The 16,695-nt window shown below is 39.8% G+C and overlaps 1 protein-coding gene across 3 annotated transcripts in view; it reads right to left on the bottom strand.

The window, feature by feature from the left end:
• FGF14 (fibroblast growth factor 14) overlaps positions 1–16,695 on the bottom strand; it is a 701,033-nt gene that overhangs the window by 165,576 nt on the left and 518,762 nt on the right. The window contains exon 1 of one of the 3 annotated variants that reach the window (XM_067713285.1): positions 8,161–8,397. The exons of the other annotated variants lie outside the window; for them this stretch is intronic. Coding sequence (XP_067569386.1) covers positions 8,161–8,353 — 193 coding nt within the window. The 5' untranslated portion in view covers positions 8,354–8,397. Of the gene's footprint in view, positions 1–8,160; positions 8,398–16,695 lie in introns of those variants that run through there. 3 annotated transcript variants of the gene reach the window in all.

Below are 16,695 nucleotides of genomic sequence, written 5' to 3'. Positions count from 1 at the left end.
ATATAGAAATTATATGATGCAGAAGAGAAAGGGAAATATTGGATTGATGTCCCTGAGTAGGGGAAACGATCTGTTCCTCAATTTGTAGAGGTCTTGACCTTAAATAGGAGCACTAAGAGTTCATTCCCAAGTTCAGCAGGGAAAAGGGGAAAGTGGATAGATCTGCAGATACGTTTGTAAAAGCAGTTGTGGAGTATATGGAAATTTATTTTTGATAATTTCTGTTTTCTCAGAAAAATAGAAGAACATAGTTGACAGTGGGGATGGGGCAGGAGGTATAGATGTCTGAAGAGAAATAAGATAAGAAATATAATCTATTTAAGCGGAAAGAGATTTTTAAAAAATGTACCAAGGGCCCACTTGATGTTACTGACTATGGATTCAAAGTAGAACCAATTCATGCATGTGTGTGTTTTTCTTCAGGCAAAATCAGCTGTGTAGGTGGCGGCACAAAGTAGGTGGGCAGTTGGATTAACCAGTTAGTTTTACCACGTAAGCAAAGTAAGAAGAAAAGAAGAGTCAGATAAACCAATAAAATATCTAAATAACACATAACTAGATTTGTAAGCCTGCCCCAGAAATAAACATTCATCCATGTGCAATTTCTATAAAGTACATAATACAATTTAAAAACAACTTAGCCTTGACTACATTACATTTTTCTGGTATTGGTATTAAGAATAAGATCTAAGAATTCATTGGAAAAGGACTGTGAACCAATGTGTTAACTCAAAAGCAGCATAAAACATACATTATCTAGATTTCTAGCCATCTATAATTTTTATGATTGATTTGTGACTCCATAACCTTGTTGGTTTGCTTCAGTTTATCATGTACAATAAAGCCAATACGGAACGTAACAACAAGGCTTCCTAACAGAAATAAGAAATGTTGAAAATATATAATCTAAGAAAATTAATGAAAAATTAATGAAAGACCTATCATGGAAGTCACTACATGCTCATGAAAGCCCTCCAAATTAATCCTTTTCAGAATTTCAGGTCAATGCTGCAATTCATTAGGAAGATAACATCAAACGTGTCACTTCCAAACACTTGTTGGAAAACCAAAGCTACATTCCTATGTCAAAAATGGCTTGGTAAAATACAGCATTTATTTATTTACTGTCTCTTTCCCCAAATCCCACAAATAAGTCTCTAATTCCAGGCAAACTTTCCTACACCCTCAATTTTAAAGAGTAAATAACACATTATTACATGAATCCAATCAACAGATATATATGGTGAGCATCTACTATGTGCCTTGAAATAATGTGTCTTCCATTAATGTTGATGTCATGAAGAACTGAGAGTGTAAAGTAGTGAGAAGAATAGAGGACTGAAGGACCAATTTGCTCTTGAATTCCGGTTTTATCACTCGCTACGTGTAAATCTTTTGGCAAAACTCAAATTTTTTGAGTATTAGTTTCCTTTGCTATGAAATGGTGATGAATCTCAACTAATTGAAGTAATGAAATAAAACATGTGGCAATTGAGAATTGGCACTGGTTAAGAGTAGGGACCCTGGAGTCAGCCTGGAACCTGGCTTTTAAAACCAGCTCCACTCTTTAATGTTATGTAAACTTGGACAATTTACTCATTCTTTTCTTTGGTTTTTAGATACCTTATTTATAAAATGGATAGATGGGTAATATTTTAGTGTATCATCAATTAATGCATAATGTAGCGTACCTACTACATAAGCTTGTTGTGAGGATGAAACAGAACTCAAGAGCACAGTGCCTGAGTCAATTATAGCCGTTGCCATGTGCACACTGATCTCAACTGCCACTCTATGCTGTTACTTGTAAATCCTGAGAAATACAGGATTTTTCATTCATTCAGTAAATGCTGTGGAGTGTTATCTATATGCCAGGCGCTGGTGAGACACTGACTTTTAAGTGGCTGTCCCCCATCATCATACCATATGCGTCCCTATTAAACCTGATACCAAAGAACTATAAAAGCACAGGGTGAAACACATATTCCACAAAAAATATTTCACACAATACAGCTTTATGAAAATAACCTTTTCTTTCCTGAATGACAAAGTGGTAACTATCATAAAATGGTTTCTATAAAAGGTGGCTAGATTCCTACTACCATACCGTACTGCTAGCCTTCACCCCCAGGAAACAGTGAATGGTGATATATTCATTATTAGATAAAACTACTAAATTATAGTAATTTCTTAAAATGAATGCTGGAATCATTATAGATAAAATTACTAAATTAGTTTTCTGTTCATGTCAACACAGTGCAGTTGACTTTAAATTGCATCAACCCCCCTAAAATGGTCTCTTATATGCTTGAGTTTACCATTATGTTTTTGGTTTTCGTTTGGTTTTTTTGCTTGTTTTTAGCCCTTGAGTGCCAAAATGACAATATTTAAAACATCACACACAATTTGTATTATCTAAATATGATAGCCCTTTGTGGCTAAAATTTCTCACCATTTGGAGAGGAATTAATATACAGTTTACCTAGAAAGAAACCTAGATTTTGGAACTAAGTGATAAATCAGATTGAAAAATACTTCATCTACCTTTCCCTTTCAATTTCTGCCATTATTTTAAAATTAGTAAATAAAATTTAGAAGATATCATTTTACATTGAAGAGAGCGGAGGTTTCTGTCTATTTTAAAATAATTTTCTTATAGTAACATTATATAGACTAAAATTACTAACAGACAAACAGAATTTGGGAGGTAAATGTAGAAGAGTTGTACTAATAATTATAGTAATTTGAAATATAAAGTGAAATCTGTAACTGATAACAGTAACCTAGTGGGGGGTTTGAGAGGAATTGTTGCTTCCGAAATCTTATATAAAGAAATGTCAAAGGATTTCTTCACCAGTTAATAGTACTGACCATTTTCTCAATATAAGTAAACTCATCTCAATCAATGAATCTAACTTAACCCAAAGCAAACCATCTTACTTAACCTTACTTGCATCTTACCAGACCTACTATGCTCTCTTACACTTTCCATATCCACCACTTAATTTATTGCACCATAGTGGTATTATCCTTTTTCAGAAGCCTATAGCGAATGCAGAATGTTTGAAATCATAACAATTAAGCCACAGAAAAAATATATACGGAAGCAAGGTCAATGTTTTTAAAAAAATCTTTAAAATTGTTTTATGTACCAAGTCAGTAATATGCCCATAATATCTCTTACTTAGAAACCCTACATTTGACAAAATAGCCCTTGTTAAAAAAATGAGACAGTTCAGATTAGAAAAACTATAATTTTGTCTTGCCTTAATAAACCTAACAAATAATAAAACTCTGATTATCAAAAAGTTGGCAACAGGTATTATCAAAAGATAGGAAGACTCCCACAGACATCACCCTAAAAAAGTAAAAAAAAAAAATACACTTCTGAAAAGAAAAGGAAGATGATCTTTTGGGAGAAAAATACTCTCTTGTTTTATTTTGACCTAAAGAGCCCAAATAAGCAGGCGGTCTCTGCATTTTCAATGGTGATGGCTCAGAAGCAGTAGCACAAGAACGGTGGACTTTCGATAACTCTTGGCTGTTGATTATTTTCTGAGGGTGAGCATGGCTTTCCTTAGATAGTACCTTGTTAAGAAGGAAGACCACTTCTCTTTTATTAGGATAGCTGAGAGTTTCATTATCACAGAGGAACAAAATAAATATATATAGGCATATATATGTATTTCTGCCTTTTATACAAAAGAGTAAGTTGAAAACAATTTTTACGTAGCTCATTTTTCAGTCCTTGTTTCTTACGACATCTGTAATTTAAGTAAATGTGTCAGTAAGAAACTCACAAAACTATTGAGTAAACATACATGACACATGATACCATGGCTCCTATGACAGTAGCCAAAAAAAGAACAGATTTCAAAACACAATTGCATTAGCTATACCAAAGATTTTGAAAGGTTATTATATAAAAATGAAAGATCTTGTTTGGTTTAAAAGCTAATAACAAAAATGCAACACTTTTAGGATAAAATGTTTATATACGTCATTGCACGTAGGTTCTATTTCAGTTTTCTTTTTTTCTTGTTGAGATTCCAAATAATAAAACTGTTTGCAAATTTTTGGTTTCCTTGTACCTTCTTATTTCTTTAGCTAAATTAACAGATATTCTAAGTATCTGTTTTCATACATTAAGCCTTAGAGTGAGGTTGGTTATATTCTTGCATTCTTGAGAGTAACTCACAAATATGTAGTCACATTCCAATCCCTGAAAAAAGGGATAGATTATATTGTGTATATTTAGGGAAAGTAAAAAAGATATAAAATTTTGAAAAGTATATTTACTTCTAAAATGGGCTAGTTAGAGCACTTTGGTTCAGAGACACTTTTTCAGCTTTGGAGATGTTGACATTCCTTATTTCACTTCAATCTGAGGGCAGTGACAAGTACCCAGGGCATGGCAGACACTCTGTCAAGATTTGAGGGCCTATGAGTGCAGAAAACAGAGACGCTGCTCCCAACTACAATCTGCTGAATATGTGTGCAAATTAATTATTATTGGGCATAAACAACAATCATGAGGTATAAAATGGAGAATTATTTTTACTTCTCTGCAATGAGGGAAGACTTCTCAGAGGAGTTGGCACTTTTTTTCAAGCTTCAAGAAATGGGGATAATTTCAACAGGTGAAGAGAGAAGAAAGAAGAATCTATGCACGGAGTGAAGCACAAACAAAAGCACAGGGATTTGAAACCATGTGGTTGAATTTTGTGGGGGTTTTTGGTTTTGTTTTTTAAAGACCAAGTCTTTTATTTTATATTTTAAAGATTTTTTTCTGATGTGGACCATTTTTAAAGTCTTTGTTGAATTTGTTACAATATTGCTTCTGTTTTATGTTCTGGTTTTTTGGCTATGAGGCATGTGGGATCTTAGTTCCCCCACCAGGGATCGAACCCACACCCCCTGCATTGGAAGGCAAAGTCTTAACTATTGGACTGCCAGGGAAGTCCCTAGTTGAACTTTGAATGATGTTTGGAGTCTAAGGAGTTAGAGGAAGAGTAGAGGAAGATGAATCTGGAAACGTAAGATAAAATGTGATGCTCACCACGACCACTAAGCCATCTTGCAAATTTCTGTCCTTTACAGATACAAAAGCCATCCTTTTATGGGGGTAGGAGGTGGTCAGAGTTGGGGGGTAAGGTTTGACCAAAAGGGATAAATAAATATGTCATACTCTTTATATTAAATTACTACTTAAAGTAGGATTAAAAAGAAAAAATCCCTACATTTAAGAAACGTATACTACTCTTTCCCAAAAGACAAAATATCGAGCTATTCCTTATTTTGTTGGCAAACATGTCAAATATATTTGTATTTCCTTGTCAAAATGCAAACTGCAGACAACATAGACATGATATAAAATAACAGTGTACTTAAAGTTTCTACACCTCCCTTGCTTCTCCCAACAGGCTAAGGTTATTCCCACCTCAGGGGCTTCACACACATTGTTCTTCTAACCTCTGCATCCTTCTCAGATGTCAGCATTCAACCTGTAGCTCTTGGTGTGGCCACCCTGCCTACTTGATCTAATTAGGTCCCTCTTCCTACCCACCCTCACCCCCCCACCCCCGTGGTTCTCTACCTCAGCCCTCTATGTGCTTTTTGGGACTTTGACTTTTGTAATTCATATTAACTTGTTCCTTGCCATATGCAGTGACTTTCTACCCCATGTCTGTAAGCTCCTTGATGGAGGGAGATTCGTCTGTTCTTTTCAACACTCCACATATAATACCTGGAACAGGACCTGACATATTACAAAGATTCAATAACTATTTGTCAAATTAATAATTTTCAAATACAAAGATATGTGGAATTGTCATACCTAAAAGTTATATCTTGAAATTAACAAATCAGACTTTTAAAATTTCCTAGGGTCAGTTCTTAGGCAAAGAGTGAGTATAGGAGGAAAAGGAAAATATGCTTATGCTTAAAAAATGTTTCCTAAAAGAATATTTAATTAAATAATAAAATAATTATGTATAGTTATATTTAATAATATATTGTAAAATCATGTAACTATATATCAATATATGATTTACATAACATAGTTTTAGTATTTCTTTGGTTTAAATTAATAATTAATTCCTTTCTGATACTCAAGGGATATATCTATATTTTTCATCACTAAAGAATATATTTCTTGATATATAAGATATATGAGAAGGATAAAAGGAAAGGTTTTGATGAGATTTCCTCTGGCTTATCTTCTTTTCCATTCTCCCACCAAAAATAAGGTAGCAGAAGTGACTTCAAATATATCACTGCAAACTCATGAATGTCAAGAGAACAGTCAGGGTTGCAAATGTTGAAATAGACTATCAGAGAGCTCAGATGCCTTTCTTTATCTGGTAAAAAGTTAAAATTCATCCCCATCTTAAAATTCACAAGTGTAAAGCAAACCCTCCTCCATCACCCGATATGACACAGAACATTTATTGTTCATATTTATAAAAGAATCTACTGGTTTATACTTAAAGAATATGTACTAAGTTTTAATCATCATTTATATTAAACAGTCCTATCTAGAAGAAAATATGTTTCTTTACTTCAAATAGATGGCAACACTGGAGCTCTACCTGGTGAAAACTGTGTTCTAAAAGATAATCAGATGAAATTAGGGGAGAAGCAAATATGTTAAGTCATGATAATGTGACCCTCCATGTGTCAACGATGTTTAAAACAGTTGAGTTGGTCTTATAATACCAAGGTTTGCTGGATCATCCTCTAGGCTAAAGTGTAAAATTAAAGTCCATTTTTCTTAATAGCTTCTACACTGGTCTGAAAATATTGTCCCCGAAGTCTTCATCATGAAGTTCCTTCTTTTATAGCTATATAATTTATCTACCTTAAAAATGCCATTCTGATTTTCCTCAGATGTTTGCCTTCTAAGCTAGATTCTAAGAGCAAGTAACTCCAATTTCTAACTGTGACAATGAGCGATTAAAAAAAAAATTAGTTCTAGTCTTTGTTTAAAGAAGCATTGAAACTTTCGGTCGTAAATCTGCAATTGTGTGGGGGACACACACACATACACACATTCACATAGATACACACGTACAGCATATGCTTCTCTCACACATCTTTGGAACAACAGGAAACTTAAAATAAATACAGCCGGGCACCAGGAATACAATGTGCTGGGCAAACATATACTCCTATTAACGTAAATATATTCTTCAGTGTTTCCTGCCGGGCCCACTTAGTAATGAAAAGCAAGCAATCCCCATTTCTCCCACAAAACACCCCACATGCTCTCCAAACAACCACCCCTAGCAACTGGATGTGGAGAGGAACGGAAAGGAACAAAAGGCGCTGGGCTCCAGCTCAGGAGTGAGTCGCCTTCTCAGACCCTGGCATTTTAAAGGCAGCAACAGAAGGTCATGCTAGGCATTAGCTATGTCTCAAAAAATATGTATAGTAAGGCAACTATTAGAGTCACCCGTATGTAGTAACTGCTTCTTTGGCCTCACGTAATTCGCGAGTCCTTGAATCGAAACTACCACGTAGAAGGGACGTCTGCCAAACCCCCAATGGGGACTCGTTCTCCGCCCTCTGCGCCCCTCTCCTCATCCCAAGATGCGACCCAAGGGCTTCAGAGTGACCCGTGCTGCCCGCGAAGCAGCCTTCCAGTAAATCTCCTGAACTGGCTCTCAGCTCCAACACACCCTCGGCTCGCTTCTCTTACCCCAGCCCCTGCTGAGCGCAAGGCAGGGGCCAGCCCCTCCGCCAAGGTCCGGGAGCCGAGGGGGCTCCAGGAGACCCGGGAGGCCAGACCCAGAAATTCCCGGCATCTCCAAGCGGGCTGGAAGCAGCCGGCGCGACCCCAGGGGAGCCAAGACCCTCAGGGCAGAAAGAGGTTTTCCCTGGGAGCCGGCCCGCGTCGGACTCGGAGGGCGAGAGGCAGTGGCGGGAGCGGGCCAACCTGCCGGCGCCTGGCGGCTTGAGTTTTCAGTGGCTACAGGTTGCCTGGGAGCAGATGCCCAGCTCCCGAGGGCGGCAGGCGCTCGGAGCGCTCGGGAGCGAGACTTGTGTTGGGGGAGGGGGGGTGAGAGATGGAGGGAGGCAGGGGAGCCCGAAAAGGCCCCACGCAGGCGGGGACAGGGGAGAGATCCGAGGGCGCGCCTCCCAACCGGGACCCGCACAGACCTTGGCGCCGCAACCTGCGCTTCTTGCGGCCGAAGATGCGCACTTTGGAGAAGATGTCCACCAGGTTGCCGTTGCAGAGCCCGCGGTTCCTGCTGGGACTGCTCCGCCTCCTGCCGGCGGACGGCCGGTCCCAGTGCTGCTCCCGCGCCTGCCGCTTCTGGCGGATCAAGCCGCTGGCGATGGCCGCGGCCATGGTGGCCCCGGGACCGGGTCCGGAGGAGGGCGGGGCCGAGGGGAGGGAGCTGGGGACACAGAGCGGGAAGGGCCGGCGAGGAGGGCAGGCCGGAGGGGCCGGGCCGGGGGCTGGGAGCGCTCAGTCCCGCCTAGGACCCATCGCCCTCTCCGCGGATAGCGGGGCCGGGCCCGCAAATGCGCCCGGGGCGCGGCGGGGCGAACGCCGGGAGCCCGAGGTCGTGCCCGCCGCCGCTGCCGCGTCGGAGCCGGGACTGGGGCCGGGGCCGGGGCCGCGGGCGCCGCCGCTCGCGCCGCCTTCCTGCCCGGCCCGCCTCCCAGGCGGGAGGTCGAGCCGGCTGCCTTCTTCCCGAGCAAGGGATGGAGGGCAGGTGCCGGCCGGGTCCCGCGCGTCGGTCCGCCCAGAGCGCGCTGGGCAGGACTCAGCGTCGGACTCGAGCGGCCCCCCGGCCAGTGCCGCCGCTGCCGCCCGCTCTCGGAGTCCGCCGGTGATCGTCAAGTGTCTTGGAGATCAGCATCTGGAGAGCGCAATCTTCTCCCCGGAGATCTCAAATCAGAGCGCTTCGTTCCCAGCCCGCTACACTCCCCTCCCGTCCCCCTCCTAGGCCAGTCTTCAGAAGGAAAGAAAAAGGTATATATATAATAAGGACTTTTAAAAATATTAGTAATACTGTAAAAGAAAGCCAAAACCGATGGCAGGGGGTGGGGTGGTGAGAGGCTGAGCCAAAGCGGGTGGAATTGAAGGAATTATCAGTGCGCTTTTTCTTGGATGAAACTCGCAGGTCTCCGAGGCTTCCGAGGCTTAGCGAGGGCTTCTGGATCTTAACGTGCCTCCTGGTCCACAGAAACTCTCAGCCGTGGTTGGAACGCAAGGTGGTTTCCGCCCTCCCCGCTAATCCCTTCAGCACCAGAGCCTCTCCAGCCCGGGAAGGAGGAGGGGGCGGGGGGGAGGGAGGAGAGTGTGTCCCGAGGAGGGAGGCGCCTCCACTCCCTACCTAATCCACCCAAACTTGCTGGACTCTCCCTTCTGCTCCCAGGAAAAGCAGGCTTGTCGTGTTGAAACCGTAGCAGAGCAAGAAGGAGAGAGGAGGGAAGGGGACAAGACGTGGAGAGGTGGTGCAGAAAGACCCCCTTCCCAAATTTGCTCTCTAGCACTTGGAGGAAGAGATGGCAGCAGCTGTAGCTGCTGCAGAACGGCAGCGGGAACGGAATGCTGAAGAAGCTACCACAGAATATTAAGGGCGGGCGGGGTGTCACAGTATTCCAGCGACAACAGAAAGCATCCAGACTGAGGGACACTCCAGTCTGAGCTGCCGTCTTTGGCGTCCCTGGGTAGGGAGCCAGGGGGCAAAGCATATGAACTATGTCTGAAATTCAAATACAACAGCTGCTGCCTCTTCTCCTTGACTTCCTGTCTGTGTCCTGGCAGCATTCTGTCATGGATAACCAAAAACATGAAGGTCCAGGAGGAGGGGAACCAGTGCAGAGCACCCTAGAAAAGGAGGTTGGGAGAGAAACAATGCGTGCTTGGATGAATACAGATCCTTGGTTCCTAGGACACACTCCGAGCCACAGAACTATAAGTAGCTTTTGCTCCTATGGCTTCTTACCGTTTCCTCTTCCCTTTAGACTGTTTGCTTATCATTCCAAGAAGGTAAAGAAAAGAAACGCACAAACTAGACTTCTCTCAATCCAGTGTGAAGAACGGAGGAAAGAAAACTCATCTGATAATTAGTACTTGTAACAATCACTTTTCTGGTGACCGCTTTAGAGCTGGAAAGAGGAGAGACACACTCGCAAGGCAGCCCTGGGAGCAGTTCTGAACCAACACCCACTTTCTCTTTGCCTCAGGAATAGGCAGTAAAGTACTACAGAGACTTGCAACCAGGCAAGTGGGAGAAGTTCAGACAAGGGCTGATTACAGGGAGGCTAGACACCTTCTGCTCTAGGGAACTTATCCACAGTCTCTCCAAGGAAGCAATTAGTGCTCAGCTGTTTTTCACTGTATTTACCAATAAGCCTCTCTTGGGGAAGAGAATTTCATCTAAGAGGAGTGTGTAGATTTGGGTCCAATGCAGATATCATTGGATTTAGGATAATGTACATACTATTTAACATTAAAGAACATACTCTGTAAGCTTATTTTCCCCACCTTACCATGTTTTATATACATGAAATCTATATATGTGTAATAACTACGATTATTAAAAGGAATATGCATGAATAATTTTCCCAGGAATTTGCAATCCTTAATCTCCTATGAGATAGAAAAAGTGAAGAAAAAAGGGTGTGTTAACTATTTTGCTCCATGTCTACCTTTTTTTTTCTCTCTCTCTTTTACATGTCTTTGTTCTTACATGTTTACTAAGTGTATTTAGTATTGCCATGCTCTTGCTTTAAAAGGGAAGGACATTTGCAGAGATGGATACATCTAATAAAAGGCTATTCAAGTGTTTCTTTTAAGAAATTCACCAAAATAAGTCGTATTGAACAGAAATAGTAGCTACTCCTACCTTCCATTATTGAAGAGTGGCTATCTGGACATTTCAGACAGTACAGATTGGAATTTCCGAACGACTTTACAATTAAAGCAAACATATTTACCTAAAGCTAGTAATGAGTTTTTCAAAGAAGCAAAATGTTAAGTATAGTGACCTTTTCAATCTAGTACAACTGCCCCAAATTACATAACCTAGTTAGCTTCTTTTTTTTAATCCTCGTGATATACGTGTGTAGTATAATAATTTGAACAGAGTGAGATTAAGCTGCTTCTTATTATAGCTGTGTTAATTCTTTTCTTTCCAGGCATTTTCTTACAATTCAGGGTTCTCCCCAATTCCCTGTATTGTATAATCCAAGGGAAGGTCGGTTTTTTGTCTCCTTCGGACCCCTCCCTTCAACGCCCAGCTGCGGTTCAGCACCACGGACAAGGATCCGGCCACAGCCAGGGCGCGCGGAGAGCAAGCAGGTTCCCCTGAGCGTGGGCGCGCTGCTGGCTTCGAGAGGCTCCGATACTCTCTGCCCTTAAAAGCAGCTTTCCGCTGCCCAGCCCAAGCCACCCAAGGCGGAAAGGAAATTAATCCTCACGGCTTCCACTGGCATTAGTAACCCACATTGGAGCATGAAGCTTTTCAGCTTTTTGAGAACCAAGAAATACTCTCTCCTGATGTATTCCAACGCCTGGCGCAGCGCCTGAAACAGCGGACTCCTCAGTCCCGGGGCGTCTACTCAGAGTGTGAATTTCACAAGCCTTAAACGCTTCTGTCTGAGGTGGTTTCTGGTTTTAAGGGAGCATGGGGTGGGGGGAAGCACTTGGGCTAATCAAGGTCTTTTAGCTTCATCTCTACGTTTTCCTTTTACCTCCCCAAAACGCTGTTTAGTTGTTTACAGATAGAGGTAAGCGAAAGAAAACGCAAGAGAGCCATCTGCTGTCTTAAGCTGTGATAAAAGCGTGTGCAAAAAACCAGAGTGAAAACCGTTCAGGGCGGGTGAACCGAAATGCATACCTTGCTGTAATTCAGAAAATAATGTTACACTCATGAGAACCGCCTCGGTGTCGTTCATTTCACCTCTGAATGTACAAAAACAAACAATATAGTACTGATCAGGTAGAGTGGCTCCTGACCAACCTGTTAGGCGTCTGAACTCTGATTTCAGACAGTCTCGTTCATTTCTGGATTTTGCTCCATCCTGGCTGTATAATGACCTCCAGTGAGTTGCTTCAGTTTCTCTCAGCCTCAATTTCCTCACCTCTAAAACTAAGATGATAATAAAATCTCCTTCTTAATTCTTGCGAGGTTAAATTTAGTAATGTAAAGATCCTTGTCCATTGTCTGGTACATCCTCAGTGCTTAAAAATGACAGCTATTATTGTCATGATGTCCCAGATCACTCATTTCTATCTCGGAAATTCTTTTCCAATTTCCATGTCTTTTTCAAGAATCAAAATGTATGTATTCCCATGTATATTTCCTCACCTCCGAACTGGGTACTTGAAAAGATTTTAAGTAATTAGAAATGTAAAAATTATTTTTTTAAATAAAGAAGTCCAAGGTCAAACTTTGGTTCATAATTGACTAAATTTGTGAACTTAGCTCTGTAAGGCTCTTTCCCTACTCACTGAATAGAGATAATAAAAACATTTCCCTCCCTCACAGAGATTAATATGTGTGCCTATGAGAAAAGAGTTCTAAAACTGTAAAGTACCACACAAGCATTAGTTCATTGGAAGCTGATTGTTCAACTACTTCCCTGTGCTCGCAACATCTCCAGAAGATGCCATGCTCCCTTTGGCCCCTCTACTTTGCATATGTTTTTCCTTCTACCTGGGACACTTTTACTGCCTCTTGCCCACACTCCCCTCGGTAATATAAAACAGTAGCTAAAATCACAATTGGAGTAAAGCAATCATAGGCTTGACTGCATCCTTGAGCAATTCATCTAAACCTCTCTAAGTTTCTATTTCTTCTTCTCTGTAAAATGGTCACAATAATGCAATAAGGTTATTATGAGGATTAAATAAGAACATGTATATAAAACACAGCAGTGCCTGCCAAATAGTGCAAATTCAATAAATGATAGCTACTGGTAATCATTTAACTCATCACTCAGGTCTTCATTTCTTCAATGACCAAGTCCTACATTGACACTTCTATGAAGATGTCTAGTAGGCATCTCGGGCTTAACATGGCCAAGATTAAACTCTCTTTCTTCTTTCTCAAACCTGCTTTCCAATCTGCCCCATCTCTGGAATGACATTTCCATTCTTCTTCTTCCTCCGGCCCCAAAACTTGGGCATCAAACTAATCTCATTTCTTTCTTTAGTACCTCTTATGTAATTCCTCAACAAAATGTATTCACTCTGCCTTCAAAATAGATCTACCATAAGATCACTTCCCACTATAGCACTGCTACCCACCACCACGATCTTTTGGACTATTACAATAGCAGCCTGATTGGTCCCTTGGGATTCACCCTTGATCTTCTTTGATATGCCTTCAACACTGTGACCAAAGTGTTAAAGGTATAAATCAGATTATATTACGCCTCTATTCAAAATCCTACACCTCAGTAAAAACCAAAGTCCTCACAGTGCCTACAAATCACGCTCCATGTGATTTGTATCTCTCATCTACCTTCATTTGTTATCTGACACCATCTCTGCTTCTCTCTCTTCATTCACCAGTTGCCTACCTCAACCTACCTGGCACGTTGCTATGGCAGGACTTCTGTGCTTGCTCTTCCATCTGACTCTCACCTCCTGCAAAATCTTTGCTCACTTATTATCATCCCAGTTGAGATCTTCTCTTACAAATCTAGCTAAAATAGCAACCTCCAAACACAGTCAATCCCTTCTTCTTTCCCTGATTTAAGGTTCTGCATAGCAGTCACAACTTTTAAAAATTCTATGTGTTTTTATATATGTATTTTAATATGCATCTTATTTATTTGGACTACCTTGCTCTTTTAAAACACAAGCCTAAGAGAGAACATATTTTGTGTCTCATTTGTTGACTGCCACATATCCAGTTCCTAAAATGGGGCAAGGCAGAGTAGGGGCTTAAAGAATTAAGAAGTTGGATACAAAGACAGCCAAACAGTTAACACCAAATATGAGGAACAGAAAATCTTGCTTAGCCCAGTCTGTCAAGGATAAATTACCCCATGGTGCTTGATCTCTTTAAGAGAAGAAAGAAATCTAAAATTCTATTTGGAATATACACAATCTCAACCCCGTAAATAGGATATACAGAGAGTCCTCTAGACTTTGCTTGATCATTTAGGTTCAACTTAACATGACATGTAATTTTTTTTAAACCAAAGCATTAGCAAAATATTTAATATGAAAAATCCACGACAATTCTATGTTAGATATTGGGTTGGCCAAAAAGTCCGTTCGGGTTTTTGTACACTGGTACGTGAAACCCGAACGAACTTTTTGGCCAACCCAATATAATCATATATTTATATACGATCTAAAATACCATTTCAATTATTTAAGACCTCAACCTTCAAGTAAGTTAATGTCCCAACAAGAACAATGACATTTATATTGTGGCTTCCTAATACAAGTTGTTCATTATCACAACCTTCCCAAATCACCATTCTATATCCGTAAGAGGACATGTAGTTTGAGTTCTTAGTTCCAACAGTGATTTGGGGCTTACTGAAGGTTGCGAGACCGACTTCACTTGGATTGTAGAGGACAATGCTACTGATCTTTGTGACTCATCCCGCCCCCCAATACACATCCTGTTTTCTCCCTTGCTTTCAGGCTGCCAATTGACAATATGCCCCCTTTTCAAATCTGTTACATTGAATGCATCATTGGAAACTAGATGAACATATTTGATCATCTATAAATACAAAAGTAAATAAAGCCTAAGGGAGGAGAATATATAGACAAAAAACAGTCTTATTGATACTGATTTCATTATTTAAAGAGCCTTTTCCCCTTGCCTTCTGCATTTTTGTTATACTCTAGTTTATTTTATTGAGTAGGTTGCTTAAATTCCAAATATGTAAGTCTTTGTAGGGTTTACTAAAAACAAGTGCATTATTTCAACTTCAAATAAACAAAAAACTCTAAAGAACATATTCTGTGACACTGATGTCATTACTAAATGTTAACACTTCTTATTTTCACAAAGTAACAGTCTACCTATGTTTCTTCATATATGTCATTGCCACAGCCATTATTTCAATGTAACCAAATTCATCGGATCTAAGAACCCATTGACTTTAAGATGCATCATTTAGCTACAAAGGAAAAAAAAATTTTGTTCAACTATGTCACATCACAGATTACAAGATGTATATCAATTTCAGAGATATTTATTTTAAAAAAACCTTTGCATCTTAGACTCAACGAAATGGGGTATAATGGGACTATGTAAGTCTATAAGTGGGACTGCACCCTTATTAACCCTGTCATGCTCTGTATTTTGCTTAGACATCATACATCTTTTGGTTAAAATAGATTTTAAGTGCTTCAGAGAAACTGTGTTCTGAAATATCTTTACTTTCATTATTATTGTTGTTGTTGTTTTAATTCTTTTATCTCCCTGTGAGTCTGAATTGGAAGGACAGGATGGAAACAAATATTCCTCAAATATTTCCTGCTTACTTATTTGATCATCTCTACACAATAAGCGACTCACTCCATTTTGTCACATGGTTCCCTTTGTGAGTCAATCACTTTTGAACACTTAAAATTAAGGATAAAATATGAAGGCCCAACATTTTTTCACAAATAAGTTATCATAAATTAATTTGGGATGAGCTTGAGTAGAGTTAAAAAGGATATATTGACATTTATGTTTTCATCCTTTGTTCTGGATTAAATGGGTTTTATTTGAAAATGTATGAGGTAATTCTGAGAATTTAGTCAGTACTGATGACCCTTTTCATTTTTTACTCATTTGGAAGAACATCAAAAAGTAATGTTAAGATGCACTTGGGACAAATTTTCAGGTAGTTAATTAAGAATGAATGTGTATCCCTTCCTTATAATTCAAGTTCAAAACCTTGTTTTATTTTTTCTGTGATAGTATTATTGACCTTTATTTTAGATTCAAAGGATAATCGAAACGAATGTTAAAGTGTTTTAAGTTAGATTTTTCAAGAAGTAATTGATTGCATTAATGTTATAACAGTCTTGTTGATTAATTTTGCTGGATATATTTATTTCTCATAGGGAACAGATTTCCATCTATTAAAAAAAAACCTGGAAGGAATTTTATTGTCACTTAATGTTTTGATTCAATAAAGAAAAAGTGGAAACTATTGGTACCGAAAACTTGTGAACATTCTTACCTATAGAAGCAATACCAGATTGATATAAGCAGATGGCTTCGATTTACAAATCTAGTGTATTTTTAAAATTTGGCTAATATGTTGGAAAAATACTCTCAGTGGTTTCCAGCCTGCTTTATTAAAGTGAACTCAAAATGTGCATAGCATTCATTTCAGAGTTGTGAGCAATGACTTATCTTTCCTCACTCTACATGAGTTGTGGGAGATGATAATAACATCGATTTAACGATATATCAGTGAATCGGGTTTTTAAAAAGAATATTGAATATATGTGTCGATGGACACTTAGGTTGCTTTCGTGTCCTGGCTATTGTAAATAGAGCTGCAATGAACATATATACAATGGAATATTACTCAGCCATAAAAAGAAACAAAATTGAGTTATCTGTAGTGAGGTGGATGGACCTAGAGTCTGTCATACAGAGTGAAGTAAGTCAGAAAGAGAAAAACAAATACCGTATGCACATATATATGGAGTCTAAAACAAAAAAAGGTTCTGAAGAACTTAGGGGCAGGACAGAAATAAAG

The sequence above is a fragment of the Pseudorca crassidens genome, chromosome 18 (assembly GCF_039906515.1).
Source record: "Pseudorca crassidens isolate mPseCra1 chromosome 18, mPseCra1.hap1, whole genome shotgun sequence".
Taxonomy (NCBI): domain Eukaryota; kingdom Metazoa; phylum Chordata; class Mammalia; order Artiodactyla; family Delphinidae; genus Pseudorca; species Pseudorca crassidens.
This window is presented reverse-complemented; position numbering and strand designations above follow the sequence as displayed.